General features: G+C 52.0%; 1 protein-coding gene across 1 annotated transcript in view; it reads right to left on the bottom strand.

Annotated features, from left to right (window-relative positions):
• Positions 1-13,749, bottom strand: part of LOC134530671 (glutathione S-transferase omega-2-like) — a 29,051-nt gene extending 15,302 nt beyond the window's left edge. Inside the window, exon 1 of the mRNA XM_063365720.1 lies at positions 13,664-13,749. Within this exon, the coding sequence (XP_063221790.1) occupies positions 13,664-13,688 (25 nt within the window). The 5' untranslated portion in view covers positions 13,689-13,749. The remainder of the gene's footprint in view (positions 1-13,663) is intronic.
• Between the last annotated feature and the right edge of the window lie 852 nt (positions 13,750-14,601).

Genomic DNA, 14,601 nt, shown 5'->3' with positions numbered 1-14,601 from the left:
ATTGCATACTTTTATGAATAAAATTTAATCATTTTTATTTTAATAATAAAAGAATAAATACTTGAAATTATACTAGAAATCAGATTTTTAAAATGCAAGAATAATTTACCTTTATTTCAGAAATTTTTGTTGTAATAAGCAATGAAAACCACATTAACTTTTCACTTCACTTAATAAACAGTCGACGAAACAGTTCACGTGTAGATGACTTGTAATTAATTTTGAAAACTGACGTTTAGCTAAAAAGTTTAAATATAATTATGAACAAGTTTTCATATAAATAAATAGTAATCAAATATATATCATCAGTTATATGAATGACCATAATTTTTCACGTTAAACTATCGACTGTAAACCGACTTTACAGACAGACAGCCTTTTTTTTTTTTTTTCAAATAATAAAGTTTCAATGTTAACAATTAAAACTTTAGTCAATGTTTAGAAATGAAATCGGACGCACAGGCCAATCGAGTGAATGCACTAGATAGATGCGGCGCAAGCGTACAATGAGCGTAACGGGACACAGCGTAACGGGCCAATGTGCATAACGGGACACATTTTCGTGCGTGCAGCCAGCGTTCATCGATTTATTAGACGTTGACACGTCAAAAATGACCACATTACTATATCTGAAGTTTAAAAGAATAAATATATGTATGTAAATAATGTTTTAACATAACTATAAATTTAAATGTTATTACAATCATTACCCACAATATTTTCGAGGACTGTAAAATACAGATGTGTATTTTACCCATCTTATACTTGCGTACTTTTGCCCCCGCAATACTTCTCTTTCATTTCCAGGAAGTGCTGCTATATGTGGTATGCAATGCTAACTATCTGATACTTTACGACACTCGGGAAAAACCACTTTATCAAACAGCCTAGCGTATTATTTTCGTACACGAACTCCTTTCTTGATAAACTAGTTCAAAGAAATCTAAATATTACATCAATATCATGAAATACAATATTTACCTCATGGTTTTGATGCCGTTCGTACAAGCCAGCTATTCTTTAGTGTAACGATGCTCCACCATGACACCTTTAACACCCACTCAGGTTTTCCAATATAATATTAGTGGGAACAAATATACCAGCACTGCGTACTTTTACCCGCCGCGCACTTTTACCCCACTCTACTATATACCAGAGATGTTTAAAAGAGAGTTTTTTTTATATCCACTACATGCTAATATTTCAATGCAGGAATCTTTAATATTTTTAATATTTGCATATCTTTAGAATATTGCAATTAGCGTAACATGAAACAAATTAAATGTGGCAAATACAAGTTTCTAACCTAAAAGTTTCAGCATAATTAAAAATATAAGATAATGTTTAAAACTATACAAGTAAACATCAACATTTATAATATAGCTAGCTAAATTAAGAAACTGTCAGTTAAGTAATACATTGCAAGCATCATACTAATAATAATTGGTTATGCCTATATAATTCAAATATTACCTACCTAACAGTAAAAACGCTACCTATTGATTATTAACTGCCTACTCAGTAATAAAACCGAAGTATATCTAAAAGCTTTACATATCTGTAATAGAAATTTAATGTTTTTATTTGTAAAGTCATACACAAACTAAGTATCTCGAGTAGTAACGTGTTGTTGTTTACCATTGTTAAAATTTACTTTATCTTTGTGTTTACACGCATGTACCGTAAAATGAGGTGAATAGGATCAATGTGGTGTATAGGATCAAAACTTCATTGTAAGATGAAAAAAATTGGGACATGAATAATAATGGCAACAGAAAATAATTACAATTAGTTAGTGTTTATGCTTTGTTTGCATGACATTTGAAGTGTATGAATGTTTTGCATGTTCGCAGCACTTCACACAACAGCCATCTGAAATTTGAGGTTAAGTCAATCAAGTTTGTGAGTGTACGAAAACTTCATGTGTAGTATATATGACGAGTTATAACTTTGTATTTGTATTTGGATATATTATTCAGGTATGTATTTAGATTTATTTGATGTTAACATTTCTATTTTAGTGATGAAATAAATGATTTTGGAACTAATTTTATATTTCTATGCATTGTGTTTTAGACTTGGAGGTGAATAGGATCACTACAAGTTTGAAATGCCCCGTGAGTATATTCCAAATCCAGGAGGAAAGGTGTATCGTGAACCAGATCTTGATGTCATTCAAAGAGCAAGAAAGGATGTGTATAACCATGGAGTAAGAATTAGACAAGCAAGTAAGAAGTATGGAATTCCCTACACTGTTCTGCAGAGACACTTGAAGGGTAAAGTTAAACACATTGGTGGTCAGACTGTGTTAAGCGAACATGAAGAAAAATTGCTTGTTGAAAAACTCTTAGTATGTGCAGAATGGGGATATCCTTTAGACTTGTATGGTTTGCAGCTTATCGTTAAAAGTTATTTAGAAAATACCTGTGGAAGCAGGTAAAAGTGTCCAGTGTCCGATACCAGTATCAGATGAAGATTATGAACCAGAAGTACCAGAAGAAGCATACTCTGAGAACACACAAGATGTTGCCTTTCCAGAAAAAAGAAACAACACTGCAGATGACAGCTCTGATGACAGCTTTTCCGATGGTTCTGACGTCCCTCGGCTTCAGGTCCCCGTTTTCCCGTTGAAATAAATGTCCTGTTATGCCCGTACTGCCCTCGTCGGAGAGGTGTGGGTCCAGGCCAACGTGGCCGGGACCGGGAAAGGCGGGACCTGGAGGGAGAGTGAAGTGATTGCGAGGAATGTTGGTAGGTTGTCGCAAGCAGAACACGGCATTAACGAATTTCACGAGCCGTCTTTTATTAACGCTTATAAAGTCCTGCCGCAGCCTGGCGGAACCGTCGCGGAACAAGTGCCCTACCACGGCGACACGGACTCCCTGATGACGGGGCGGTTCTCAAATACGTTTCGGCGCGAATCGTAAAGTTTATTAATGCTAGGCTGACCCAGTGAGAAAGGGCCCGAAGACGAAACGCTGTACATACGCGGCCCGTTACGTAATGTTCCGTGGACGGCGAAAAGTTCAGAGACTCGTAGCACCACGTTCGCGTGGTAGAAACTGCCCGCTAGACACGTCTCCCGATGACTCGTAAGTTAACAATGCTAAGCTGATTCGCGGTGGCAGCTCAGCTGCCGTGACCGACTGCGGACTGAGCGAACGTTCAATCCCGAGCGCAACGTGCGCGGCTCGCGGAGCAACGAACACGTCTGTCTCCGCTCGAGACCAGGACGCGACTGCCTCTCCCCGCTCGCCCGCGGGCCGGCGCCCGCGGGTGGCGGGGAGGGAGGGGAAAATCGGCCGGCGTGGGAGAGAGCTCCGTCCCGCGGCGCGCCAGGCTGCAATTACATACTACGGCGAAACACTTCAGAAAAAGTTATTGAATTATTTACAAAGACATACACGAGACATTAATTACACAGCGAACTTGCACAATGAATAATAAATAAAATAAGTTAATTACACACATTCAAATCCCTTAATCGTTTACAAATATATACACACTGAAATAAAAGATAAAGTCACATAGAAAAAACACTCGTTGGCATGCTAGGGCGCACGCGGGTGCGTCCCTGGCCGTCGCACACACTGGGGTTCACTGGGGGGGAAAATAGGCCCCCTCAGGCCCGCGTCGGTGGCCAGGTACGGCCTCTGTATCTGGGAGGGTACGACGACTGTCGTCATATGCCCCCCCTCTCCCGAGGCCGTCCTGGCCCCCGACGCCGACCTAGACCGGCAGCTGCGTCCGCGTCCGGCCACTTGTCTGGTCGTCGGAGCTCGTCACGTCATTCCGTCCGGGTCGGGCAAACTGGGGCAGGAGCTGCATCACGCTGCAGCGTAACCCCCCGTCGGTCGTTTGTCTTACGTCGCGGGGTTTGCGCTGACTCCCCCACTCGTAGTCCCGGAGGTAGTGGGGGGCCGTCTTCTCACGCGTGGACCGGCGCAACGCCGGTCCCCTCCCCGCGTGAGCGGTCATCCTCGGCTCCCCGGAAGGCAAGTCCAGGACCACCTGCTGGGCCCTGTCGACATCGCCCTCCCCACTGAGGAGCCGGACCGTTACCCCGTCTGTCACGTCCTTGCTCACGTCCGTCCCCGTCACCCGCCGTTCCCAGGAGTGGACGTACCTCCGTCCACGTCTCTGGGTAGGCTCCGGCAACGTCACCACTGGTTCACTCAGGTCGACCAGGTCGCCCTGAGCAGTGTTGTCATGTGTTACGTCCTCGATGAGCGGTCCATCAGTGTCGTTGGCGTAGGCGCTGACGTCATCAGGCGGGAGCACCCGGTCCACAAAGCGCTCCAGCTCTGCCATGCTTGCGCCACGCGGACCCCTTCCGCCCCTTCTGACGGGCGTCCGTTCCCCGCCCCCTCTTGCCAGTTGCCAACCACCGTTCCCCTTTTGCTGTCCCCCCGTAGGAGGCTGAGTCGGTGTCGTCGTGGGGGCCCGTCCATGTGTCGTGCCCCAGGTGTCGTCGTCCCTGTCAACGTTCCTGCCAACCCCCCGCAGTGACTTGGGGTGGGCGTGTCCTCGTCGACGTCCCTGATCCGGCTCCGGTGGCGTCACCACGGGGTCACCGAGGTCGACCAGGACTCCTACTGCGACGTTGTCATCGGTCCTGTCCCGTGTGTCACCGTCCCCGTCAGCGTTCTCGCCTGCCACTCGCCGTGACCCGGGGTAGGCGTGTCCCCGTCGACGTCCCTGATCCGGCTCCGGTGGCGTCACCACGGGGTCACCGAGGTCGACCAGGACTCCTACTGCGACGTTGTCATCGGTCCTGTCCCGTGTGTCACCGTCCCCGTCAGCGTTCTCGCCTGCCACTCGCCGTGACCCGGGGTAGGCGTGTCCCCGTCGACGTCCCTGATCCGGTTCCGGTGGCGTCACCACGGGGTCATCGAGGTCGACCAGGACTCCTACTGCGACGTTGTCATCGGTCCCGTCCCGTGTGTCGTCGTCCCTGTCAACGTTCCTGCCAACCCCCCGCAGTGACTTGGGGTGGGCGTGTCCTCGTCGACGTCCCTGATCCGGCTCCGGTGGCGTCACCACGGGGTCACCGAGGTCGACCAGGACTCCTACTGCGACGTTGTCATCGGTCCTGTCCCGTGTGTCACCGTCCCCGTCAGCGTTCTCGCCTGCCACTCGCCGTGACCCGGGGTAGGCGTGTCCCCGTCGACGTCCCTGATCCGGTTCCGGTGGCGTCACCACGGGGTCATCGAGGTCGACCAGGACTCCTACTGCGACGTTGTCATCGGTCCCGTCCCGTGTGTCGTCGTCCCTGTCAACGTCCCTGCCAACCCCCCGCAGTGACCTGGGGTGGGCGTGTCCCCGTCGACGTCCCAGGTACGGCTCCGGCGGTACCACCACAGGGGCGCCGAGGTCGGCCAGTACACCTTCGGTGACGTCATCCTCGGCCTCGTCACCGTCCACTGGTCCGCTGTCGTCGTGGTCGTACTCGTCGTGCGGGTCGCCTATCAGTCGAATGTCGTCCCTGTGCACCTTAGTTGTCCGTCCGTCGGCGCGACGCACGAGGTACGAGGTGGTGCCCAGTCTGTCTACGATCTCCTGTGGCCCCGCCCACTTAGGAGCCAGACTGGCGCAAAAGCCCCGCTCGCCAGCCGACAGGTGATGACACTTAACAAACACCTGCTGGCCAGGCTCTAGTCGTGCTGGGGGCTGGTGCGTCTGCGGCGTACGTCTAGTCAGGTAGTCAGCTTGGCGACGTCGGGCGTCTTCGCGCAGATCGTCCGTGGTCATGTTGTGCAAGTCGGGGGTTGCGCGCGCTTCCCCGGGCAGGGCGAGGTTCCGGCCCTGCACCAGTTCAGCGGGGGAATGGCCCGTGACCGCGTTCGTCCGACGGCGCAGGCAAAACAGCAGCGTCGGCAGGTGCAGGTCCCACTTGGTGTGGTCCTCGTCCAACCGGATGCGCAGCTGAGTTTTAATGTCCTGATTCCGCCTTTCGGTCGGATTCGCGCGCGGATGGTAGGTGGGCGTCGTGTGATGCTCCACCCCCCAACCCGCGCAGGACACTCGCCAGCTTCTCCCCGTGAACTGCACCCCGTTGTCCGTCAGCAGGACCGCGGGGTACCCGTATCGCGGGAAGAACTCGCGCTCGAGCAGGGCAATCACGGTGCCGGCCTTCACGTTTGGTACTGCGAACGCCTCCGCCCAGCGGGTGAAGACATCCGTGACCACAACAATGAATCGCCGACCACGGGACGTGCGAGGATACGGCCCCATAATATCCACCGCCACAGTGTGGAAGGGATTCCGGGGCCATCGTGGGACCTGCTGCTCCTTGCCGTCGGGTCGCCTGGACTTCCGCTCCTGGCAACGCAGGCAGGCCCGCACGTAGCGTCTTACTTCTGCCGCGTCGCCAGGCCAGCGGAACGTCCGTCTGACCTCACGCAGCGTCTGCTCCGCGCCCGGGTGTCCCGCCAGGGGGTGGTCATGCAGGTAGCTCAGGACCCAGCGCCTGGCCTCGGGCGGCACGTGGGTCCGCCACCCGCTCGACCTGTGAGCCCCCCTGGTCTGGAGCGCCCCGTTCAGGCTCCGGCAGCCCGGTATCACCCCCTCCCCACACTCTGTCAGTCGGGTCCGGGTGTCGGGGTCCCGGAGTTGCGCCGCGTGGACCCACGCCAGCAGGTCAGTCATAGTCTCGGGTCGCGCGTCAGGTGCAGGAGCAGTGGGGCTTGTCAGCGCGTACAACGCGCACGGTCGCGGCACCGAGTCCTCTACCCCGCGCTCACGCTCAGGGAGGAGCACTTCCTCCCAGCCCTGGTCGTCGTGGAACTCATTCTCAGGGTCCGGATTCCGGGACAACTCGTCGGCCAACTGATTTTCACGTCCAGGAATGTGCTCGACCGTGAACGAGAATTCCTGGATCAGCATGGCCCACCGAGTGAACTTAGACTTCCGGCCCTGAGCGGAGTCCAACCAGCGGAGGCATTGGCTGTCGGTTCTCAGCGTGAATGAGCGGCCCTCGATGTGGTGACGGTACCTCTGTAGGGCCCAGACCACCGCAAGGCACTCTTGCTCATTCACGTGATACTTCCGCTCAGCCTGCCCAAACTTGGCGCTGGCGTACTCGATCACGCGCCTCTCGCCCCGGTCATCCATCTGGTACAACACCGCCCCCATCCCCTCCTGACTCGCATCCGTCTGGATGAAGATGGGGCGGCTGGGCACCAGGCGTGAGAGCGTGTGACAGTTCCTGAACCGGCGCTTCACCTGTCGCAAGGCCTCGTCCGCGGCGGGGGTCCACCGGAACTTAGTCTTCGGCGACAGTAGGTCCGTCATCGGGGCCGTCACCGTGGCGAAGTCGGGGACGAAGGACCGCAGCCAGTTGAGCAGCCCCAGCAGCTTCTGGAGCTGCTTCCTGGTCTTCGGTGCCCCCTTTCCCTCTATTAGCTCCAACTGCTCAGGTCGGGGGCGGCACCCCTCCGCCGTCACTATGTGTCCTAGGAACTCTATTTCCGTGGCCCCAATGTGGCATTTCTTTGGGGCGCACGTCAGTCCGTGTCTGGCCATACGTTCTAGCACCAATGCCAGATGGTGCGCGTGTTCCTCCCACGTCCTGGACCAGATGATAACGTCGTCCAGATAGGCACTGGCGAACTCACCAATGTACCCATCCAGAACACGTACCATCAGGGCCTGGAACGTGGCAGGGGCGTCCATGAGACCAAACGGCATGGCGCAGAACTGGTAACGTCGACCGTCTGGTGCCGTAAATGCCGTCTTAGGGCGGTCCTCCAGACATACCGGCACCTGCCAGTAGCCTGATTTTAAGTCTAGTGTCGTGAAAATAGTGGCGTCCCCCAGTCCTGCCAGTGCGTCTGTGATATTGATCTGCGGGGGCGGGGCGGGAATGGTCAGTTTGTTTATCGCCTTGAAGTTTACGCAAAAGCGTAGACTTCCGTCTTTCTTGGTGGCCAGCACCACCCGTGAGTTATACGGGGAGGTGCTGGGTTCCACTACCCCGTCACGTAACATCTCGTCAATTTGAGTCTGTATGGCCTCCCGTTCCCGGATGCCAAATCCGTATACCTTCTCAAAGGGAGGGCGGTGCGGTACCATCGGTATCCGGTGCTCCGTCACGTTTGTCCGTCGTAGCCGGTCCGCGGCCGCAAATACCTGTGCCTGAGAGGTGAGGACATGGTTGATGACATCGACGTACTCCTCTGGAACACCGTGCTGAAGGTCTTCTAGGCGAATGACTGACTGAGGGGGACTGGGGGGAACCTGGTGCACGCCGTACACCGTCCAGCGCCCCTGGGTGCCGAAGTGCATCCGGCCAGCTCGTACTTCCACGGTGGCGTCGACCTCGTGCAGCCATGGGACCCCCAGAATCAGCCCCTCGCGGAGCTCGGGGACCACCCAGGCCTCGACGTGGCTAACGTGACCAACGATGCTCATTGTTACCTGAGTGATGCCCCCTGCTGCAACGACGGCATCCCTGGTGGCCAGCTGCACCAGCTCCCTCCGCGGTGTCACTGCCTCCGCTCCCACCAGGTGGGCCGCGATGTAGGTTCGGCTGGCGGCGGTGTCCACCAGGGCCAGCATCTCCCGCCCGTTAGCGCGGACAGGAATTCGCAGCAGCTCCGGCTCCTCGGGGCCGACCTGCCCCAGCTGTGCAGTCGTCTGTCCCCCACCGCCCCCGGCCACCTGGCCGTCCGGGCGTGGGGAACTCGCGGCGAGGTCCGCGGCTCGCTCCGGCGCCGACGTGTTGACGTTCCGGTGGTCCACCTCGTCGACGACAGGTCGACGAGGCGGCTGGTCCGGCCCTGGTATACCCGGCCTCAGGGCCGCGGTGGTGGCGCCGGCAGTCAGCTGTCCCTGCCCGGAGATGGTCGGCGGGATGCCTGCGCTGATGCTCTGATTGTCCACCCCGTCGACGGCGTGTCGACGAGGCGGCTGGTCCGGCCCTGGTACACCCGGCCTCAGGGCCGCGGTGGTGGCGCCGGCAGTCAGCTGTCCCTGCCCGGAGATGGCCGGCGGGACGCCTGCGCTGATGCTCTGATTGTCCACCCCGTCGACGGCGTGTCGACGAGGCGGCTGGTCCGGCCCTGGTATAACCGGCCTCAGGGCCGCGGTGGTGGCGCCGGCAGTCAGCTGTCCCTGCACGGAGATGGCCGGCGGGATGCCTGCGCTGACGCTCTGGTTGTCCACCCCGTCGACGGCGTGTCGACGAGGCGGCTGGTCCGGCCCTGGTATACCCGGCCTCAGGGCCGCGGTGGTGGCGCCGGCAGTCAGCTGTCCCCGCAGTTGCCTCGGCATGGGGACAGCTGATGAGGAGTAGTCCCGTTGTCCCCTGCTTCCCGGCGGCATACAGGACGTTAGTGCGGTAGGCGCCGGTGGTGGTCGACGTGTTCTGTCAGTTACTGGGACTGCCGGTGGCTGGCGGGCCGGGGAGCGGCACCCAGTTGTCCCTCCGCCCCCGGTCCTGCGTTTCCCGCCTGCGACGTGTTGCCTTCGCGCGCCTCCTCCCACGCGGCTCTGGTGGGGCAGAGGCGATGCCAATGGTACGCGTCCGGGCAAAAACGGCATCGCGGCGGACGTTCGTCCCTCTCTCTCGTATCTGTCCGCTCGTGACGTCCTCCTCCTGTCGCAGCTGGTTCCGGGCGTTCCCTGGTGCCACCGCGGTCTGTTGTCCTGCGCGGTCCCGCGCCGCCGGCGTAGCTCACCACGGTCAAGTCACTGTCCGTGACCTCTGTGACGGTGACCCCTCGCGGCCCCGAGCGAGCACGGGGAGCTCTCGCGCCCCTGAGTGCCGTCCTCCACTGCGACATGTCACGTTCGATCACGCGGGCGAGGGCCACGAACTCCTCCGTGTCACGACCAGCAGCCGTCCTCATGAAGGGGCGAAACTCTGGCAGCAATTGTTCGACAATGGTTGGCAACGCCGCACTCACGTCCCCACTTGTCCCCAATCGGCGGAACATGCGTAACTTCTCGTAAATGAACTGCTCTGCACTCTCGTCCTCCTCCTGGTTTCGGCAATAAAATGTCCGCAAACACATTGCCCGCGCCTGATCGTTATCAAACCTAGTTTTGACTTGGCGCACAAAATGTCCCCACTCGGTATCAAAACTCCCGGCCATTGACCACCAGTTCCTTGCCTCGCCGCGGAGCTGTCCCGCCACTCGCGGCGTCCACTCCGCCCGTCGCACTTCGTACAGTTTTAGGAGGTGTTCACACTCCCGCAAAAACTCCCGCGGGTCCTCGTTGTCTTTCCCCGCAAACTCTGGCAACTCAAACTGCGTGCTCACGTACCGCACTACCGGCCCATCTGCGTCCGCGTGCCTGTCCCCCTGTTCCCGTTTACTGTCCTCAACTGTGCTGTCCGTGCTGTTTGCGCCCTCGGCCGCGCCGCCGGACCCGCAAACCTCGTTTTTTACGTCCATTTTCGCGGAGTCTCCCTCCTCACACAAGTCCGTTTCGAAACTGATTAGATCGTATCTTTCTTGTCCCGCCTGTTTCCACGCCATCCTGTCCTCCTGTGCTACTGATCCGCGGATCGTGAACACAATCTCCCCCAGTAATACAATACGATCCTCCCCAGCGCGTTATCTTCAGTCCGGGATACCGCTGCACCGCCGTCTTGTATTTCTGTCCCCCACGACGCGCTATCTCTCGCCGAAACGTCTCGTGTTCGCGCTGTTCCCGCGCTGCGTTATCTCCCGCCGGCGCGCCGGCGCGACGTCTCGAATTCGAGCCGCTCCCACGCCGCGCAGCCGCACCTGCTTCCGTTCTGTCCTGCACCTGCGCGCTTGCGTGCGCTTGCGTGCGCTTGCGTGCGCTTGCGTATGCTTACGGCCACACTAGTTGGGCGCCAAATGACGTCCCTCGGCTTCAGGTCCCCGTTTTCCCGTTGAAATAAATGTCCTGTTATGCCCGTACTGCCCTCGTCGGAGAGGTGTGGGTCCAGGCCAACGTGGCCGGGACCGGGAAAGGCGGGACCTGGAGGGAGAGTGAAGTGATTGCGAGGAATGTTGGTAGGTTGTCGCAAGCAGAACACGGCATTAACGAATTTCACGAGCCGTCTTTTATTAACGCTTATAAAGTCCTGCCGCAGCCTGGCGGAACCGTCGCGGAACAAGTGCCCTACCACGGCGACACGGACTCCCTGATGACGGGGCGGTTCTCAAATACGTTTCGGCGCGAATCGTAAAGTTTATTAATGCTAGGCTGACCCAGTGAGAAAGGGCCCGAAGACGAAACGCTGTACATACGCGGCCCGTTACGTAATGTTCCGTGGACGGCGAAAAGTTCAGAGACTCGTAGCACCACGTTCGCGTGGTAGAAACTGCCCGCTAGACACGTCTCCCGATGACTCGTAAGTTAACAATGCTAAGCTGATTCGCGGTGGCAGCTCAGCTGCCGTGACCGACTGCGGACTGAGCGAACGTTCAATCCCGAGCGCAACGTGCGCGGCTCGCGGAGCAACGAACACGTCTGTCTCCGCTCGAGACCAGGACGCGACTGCCTCTCCCCGCTCGCCCGCGGGCCGGCGCCCGCGGGTGGCGGGGAGGGAGGGGAAAATCGGCCGGCGTGGGAGAGAGCTCCGTCCCGCGGCGCGCCAGGCTGCAATTACATACTACGGCGAAACACTTCAGAAAAAGTTATTGAATTATTTACAAAGACATACACGAGACATTAATTACACAGCGAACTTGCACAATGAATAATAAATAAAATAAGTTAATTACACACATTCAAATCCCTTAATCGTTTACAAATATATACACACTGAAATAAAAGATAAAGTCACATAGAAAAAACACTCGTTGGCATGCTAGGGCGCACGCGGGTGCGTCCCTGGCCGTCGCACACACTGGGGTTCACTGGGGGGGAAAATAGGCCCCCTCAGGCCCGCGTCGGTGGCCAGGTACGGCCTCTGTATCTGGGAGGGTACGACGACTGTCGTCAGTTCCATTGAAAGTCAAGAGCTTGAGGAATCAAAAGTGACACAGTTTGGAAGGACATTTAACAACATAGAGCCTGTATCGGAAGATGACATTCACGTTAAGGACTGGGTTCTTGTAGGATTCGCTGCAGAAACTGGAAGCAAACCAGGACCCAGCAAACTTCTGTATTACATAAGTCAAGTTGTGCAGAAACTCGACTGTGAAACCTTTGAAGCAAGTTTTCTAAGATTCAAACAAACACGAGATTTTTTCGGGACATATATATGTGTTTCCAGCTGTGTTGGACTTTTCCAGTTTTACCTTCAGCCAGGTCAGAACCAGAAGTTATCCGGAGAGGCCAGCTCAAGTTCAAATTTAACCACAACTCAATTTCATGAAATGCTGCTAAAATTATAACTTAAGTTCAAATCATTAGTGGTTAGTTATACAGGACCATACAGTATGTATTATAATTTTGTGGTGCTTTTCTGTTGTTTTAGAAGAGACTATACTTGTACCGGGTAATATATAAGATATTCAATAATAGTTACAGGTATGTTCATTAAAATAAAAACATTTTATGCCTAAGCTATGTATTATTACAAATAATGTGAAAAATCTTATTGAAAAAAAAATTATAAAAAAAAATTTTACATGGCTGTTTTATTAAAAATTGTTAGTTGCAAGAAAAACACTGATCCTTTTCACACCACAGGCTCTACAAAAAGGATCATGCATACATTTCAGTGAGTGATCCTATTCACCCCATATATGGGGTGAATAGGATCACACAATATTTATAGTTTTTTTGCAAAAACCATTAGACATAATAGAACATGACTAAACCACTAGAAACTATGGATAAAGACTCAAGTTTTGAATGGATAAAAACATTTTTTTATTTCATATTTCCCATTGACATTCCAACGTGAATTTTCAAACTGATCCTATTCACCTCATTTTACGGTACCCTAAATTTGAGCTGGATCCTCATTTTTGGGGAAACTATACTTTATTCAAATATTAAAATTTCCGTTAGATACCATGCTAATCCAGCGCCAATATCATCTGGAGTATCTCCAACGTGACGTATGTGCGCAGAACGAAAAAAAAAATTACCCGCGAATCTGGCAGGCCTTACTTAGGCTATGCATCTGTCTTAAGTCATCATATAGTTATCACTCGACCCGTCAAAATTCCTACACGACCATCATACTCCAATCCACTAGTATAAATAGTCATATGTTAAGTACACGTATAAATCATAATTGAATCAGGAATTTGCAAAAGGTACCAATTCCAAGTAAGTAGATTGTTGGGAAACAACAGAAAACATATGATTGTCGACATGGTAATAAAACAGGTTATCAGTAATGGATCAATTGAAAGTATAGATATATGCATAGATATATAGATATATAGATATAAGTATATATACACTTTGGAGATTCGGAATCTCGTATAATATGAATTTGCTCAAAAAGTGGACTTGGTACCTTTTGCAAATTCCTGATTCAATTCTTAATTCATTATTCTTAATTTTTAATCGTAAACCCAACTTAATCGTCGCCCACAACGTTTCGCGAATCCACACGATATTAAGCAAAAACCTCTTGCATTTTTCCTCGGAAAGACGATGAAAACTTTAAACCTTCAGGCTTTTATAAATTTTACCCCAATTCAAGAGTTTGTTAGCACTTAAGTAACGAGTTGCAAGCCAATTAAAATGGCTGCTAGTGAAAAATTTTAGCGGAACTCACCAGCTGAATAGAAAGCTCCGCTCATGTTGAAGACTAGTTTAGCTGAACAGTGCAACTGCAGGAGAATAGTTGCCGTAGGTTTGTAAAATGGCACCGACGCTCCGGTATTTTATACTATATCGGCGTCAAATGATTGATTGATTTTCAAGATAAGCGCGAGTTAGTCACTTGAGGTCTCTTCGGTATCTTACACAGAACACCTGTCATAGTTTCGGTGATTCATACTTGACTCACAGGTTAAAAGTTCTAAAGAAAACGACGAATCCCACTGGAGACACCTGCGATACCTACATGACTGTAAATGTTAGCAGCATTTTCTATTTGATAGGACATGTGAATCTTAAATTACTTTGGGCAAATGCGTTTATTACGTATATCGTAAACATTAATTGATTCATCATTATAATTTTAACTCGTTCTAAATATTCTGGTTCAAAATAGGTTTGCAATATATTCATACCTTCATACCTTATTCAGATAGTAATGTCATAGTAATGATAGTAATGACGTTATTTACGTGCGACTAAGACTATAAGATGTGACTATACATTACATGTGAAGGGTTCCTCGCTAACCGTAGTAGTAAATTCGTGCCGGAAAAAATCCCCGCTTGATTAAATAATTTAATTTATGCTGTGAATATAATCAAAATTACATTTGTTTTTATCATCTGTATGAAGTTAAAACCTTAAAACTTAAAAATTTAATGTAAATTATTTTTTTGGAATCTCACCCGAAGCCGTGGAAGTTGAGATAGGCCTAGCTCATTCATCCTTGCAAAATATAGACAACTTTTAATGACTAAACTAAAATTCCTAGCATTTTTTTTTTGTGCTACGGAATTTTTTTTTTTAACCCTTGTAACAAAATTGTAGATACGGCATTCATTATCGCTCACTAAATTTGTGCCTTCCGATATTGTGTATATATGGACAAAC

This window comes from Bacillus rossius, chromosome 3 (genome assembly GCF_032445375.1).
Source record: "Bacillus rossius redtenbacheri isolate Brsri chromosome 3, Brsri_v3, whole genome shotgun sequence".
NCBI lineage: Eukaryota > Metazoa > Arthropoda > Insecta > Phasmatodea > Bacillidae > Bacillus > Bacillus rossius.
This window is presented reverse-complemented; position numbering and strand designations above follow the sequence as displayed.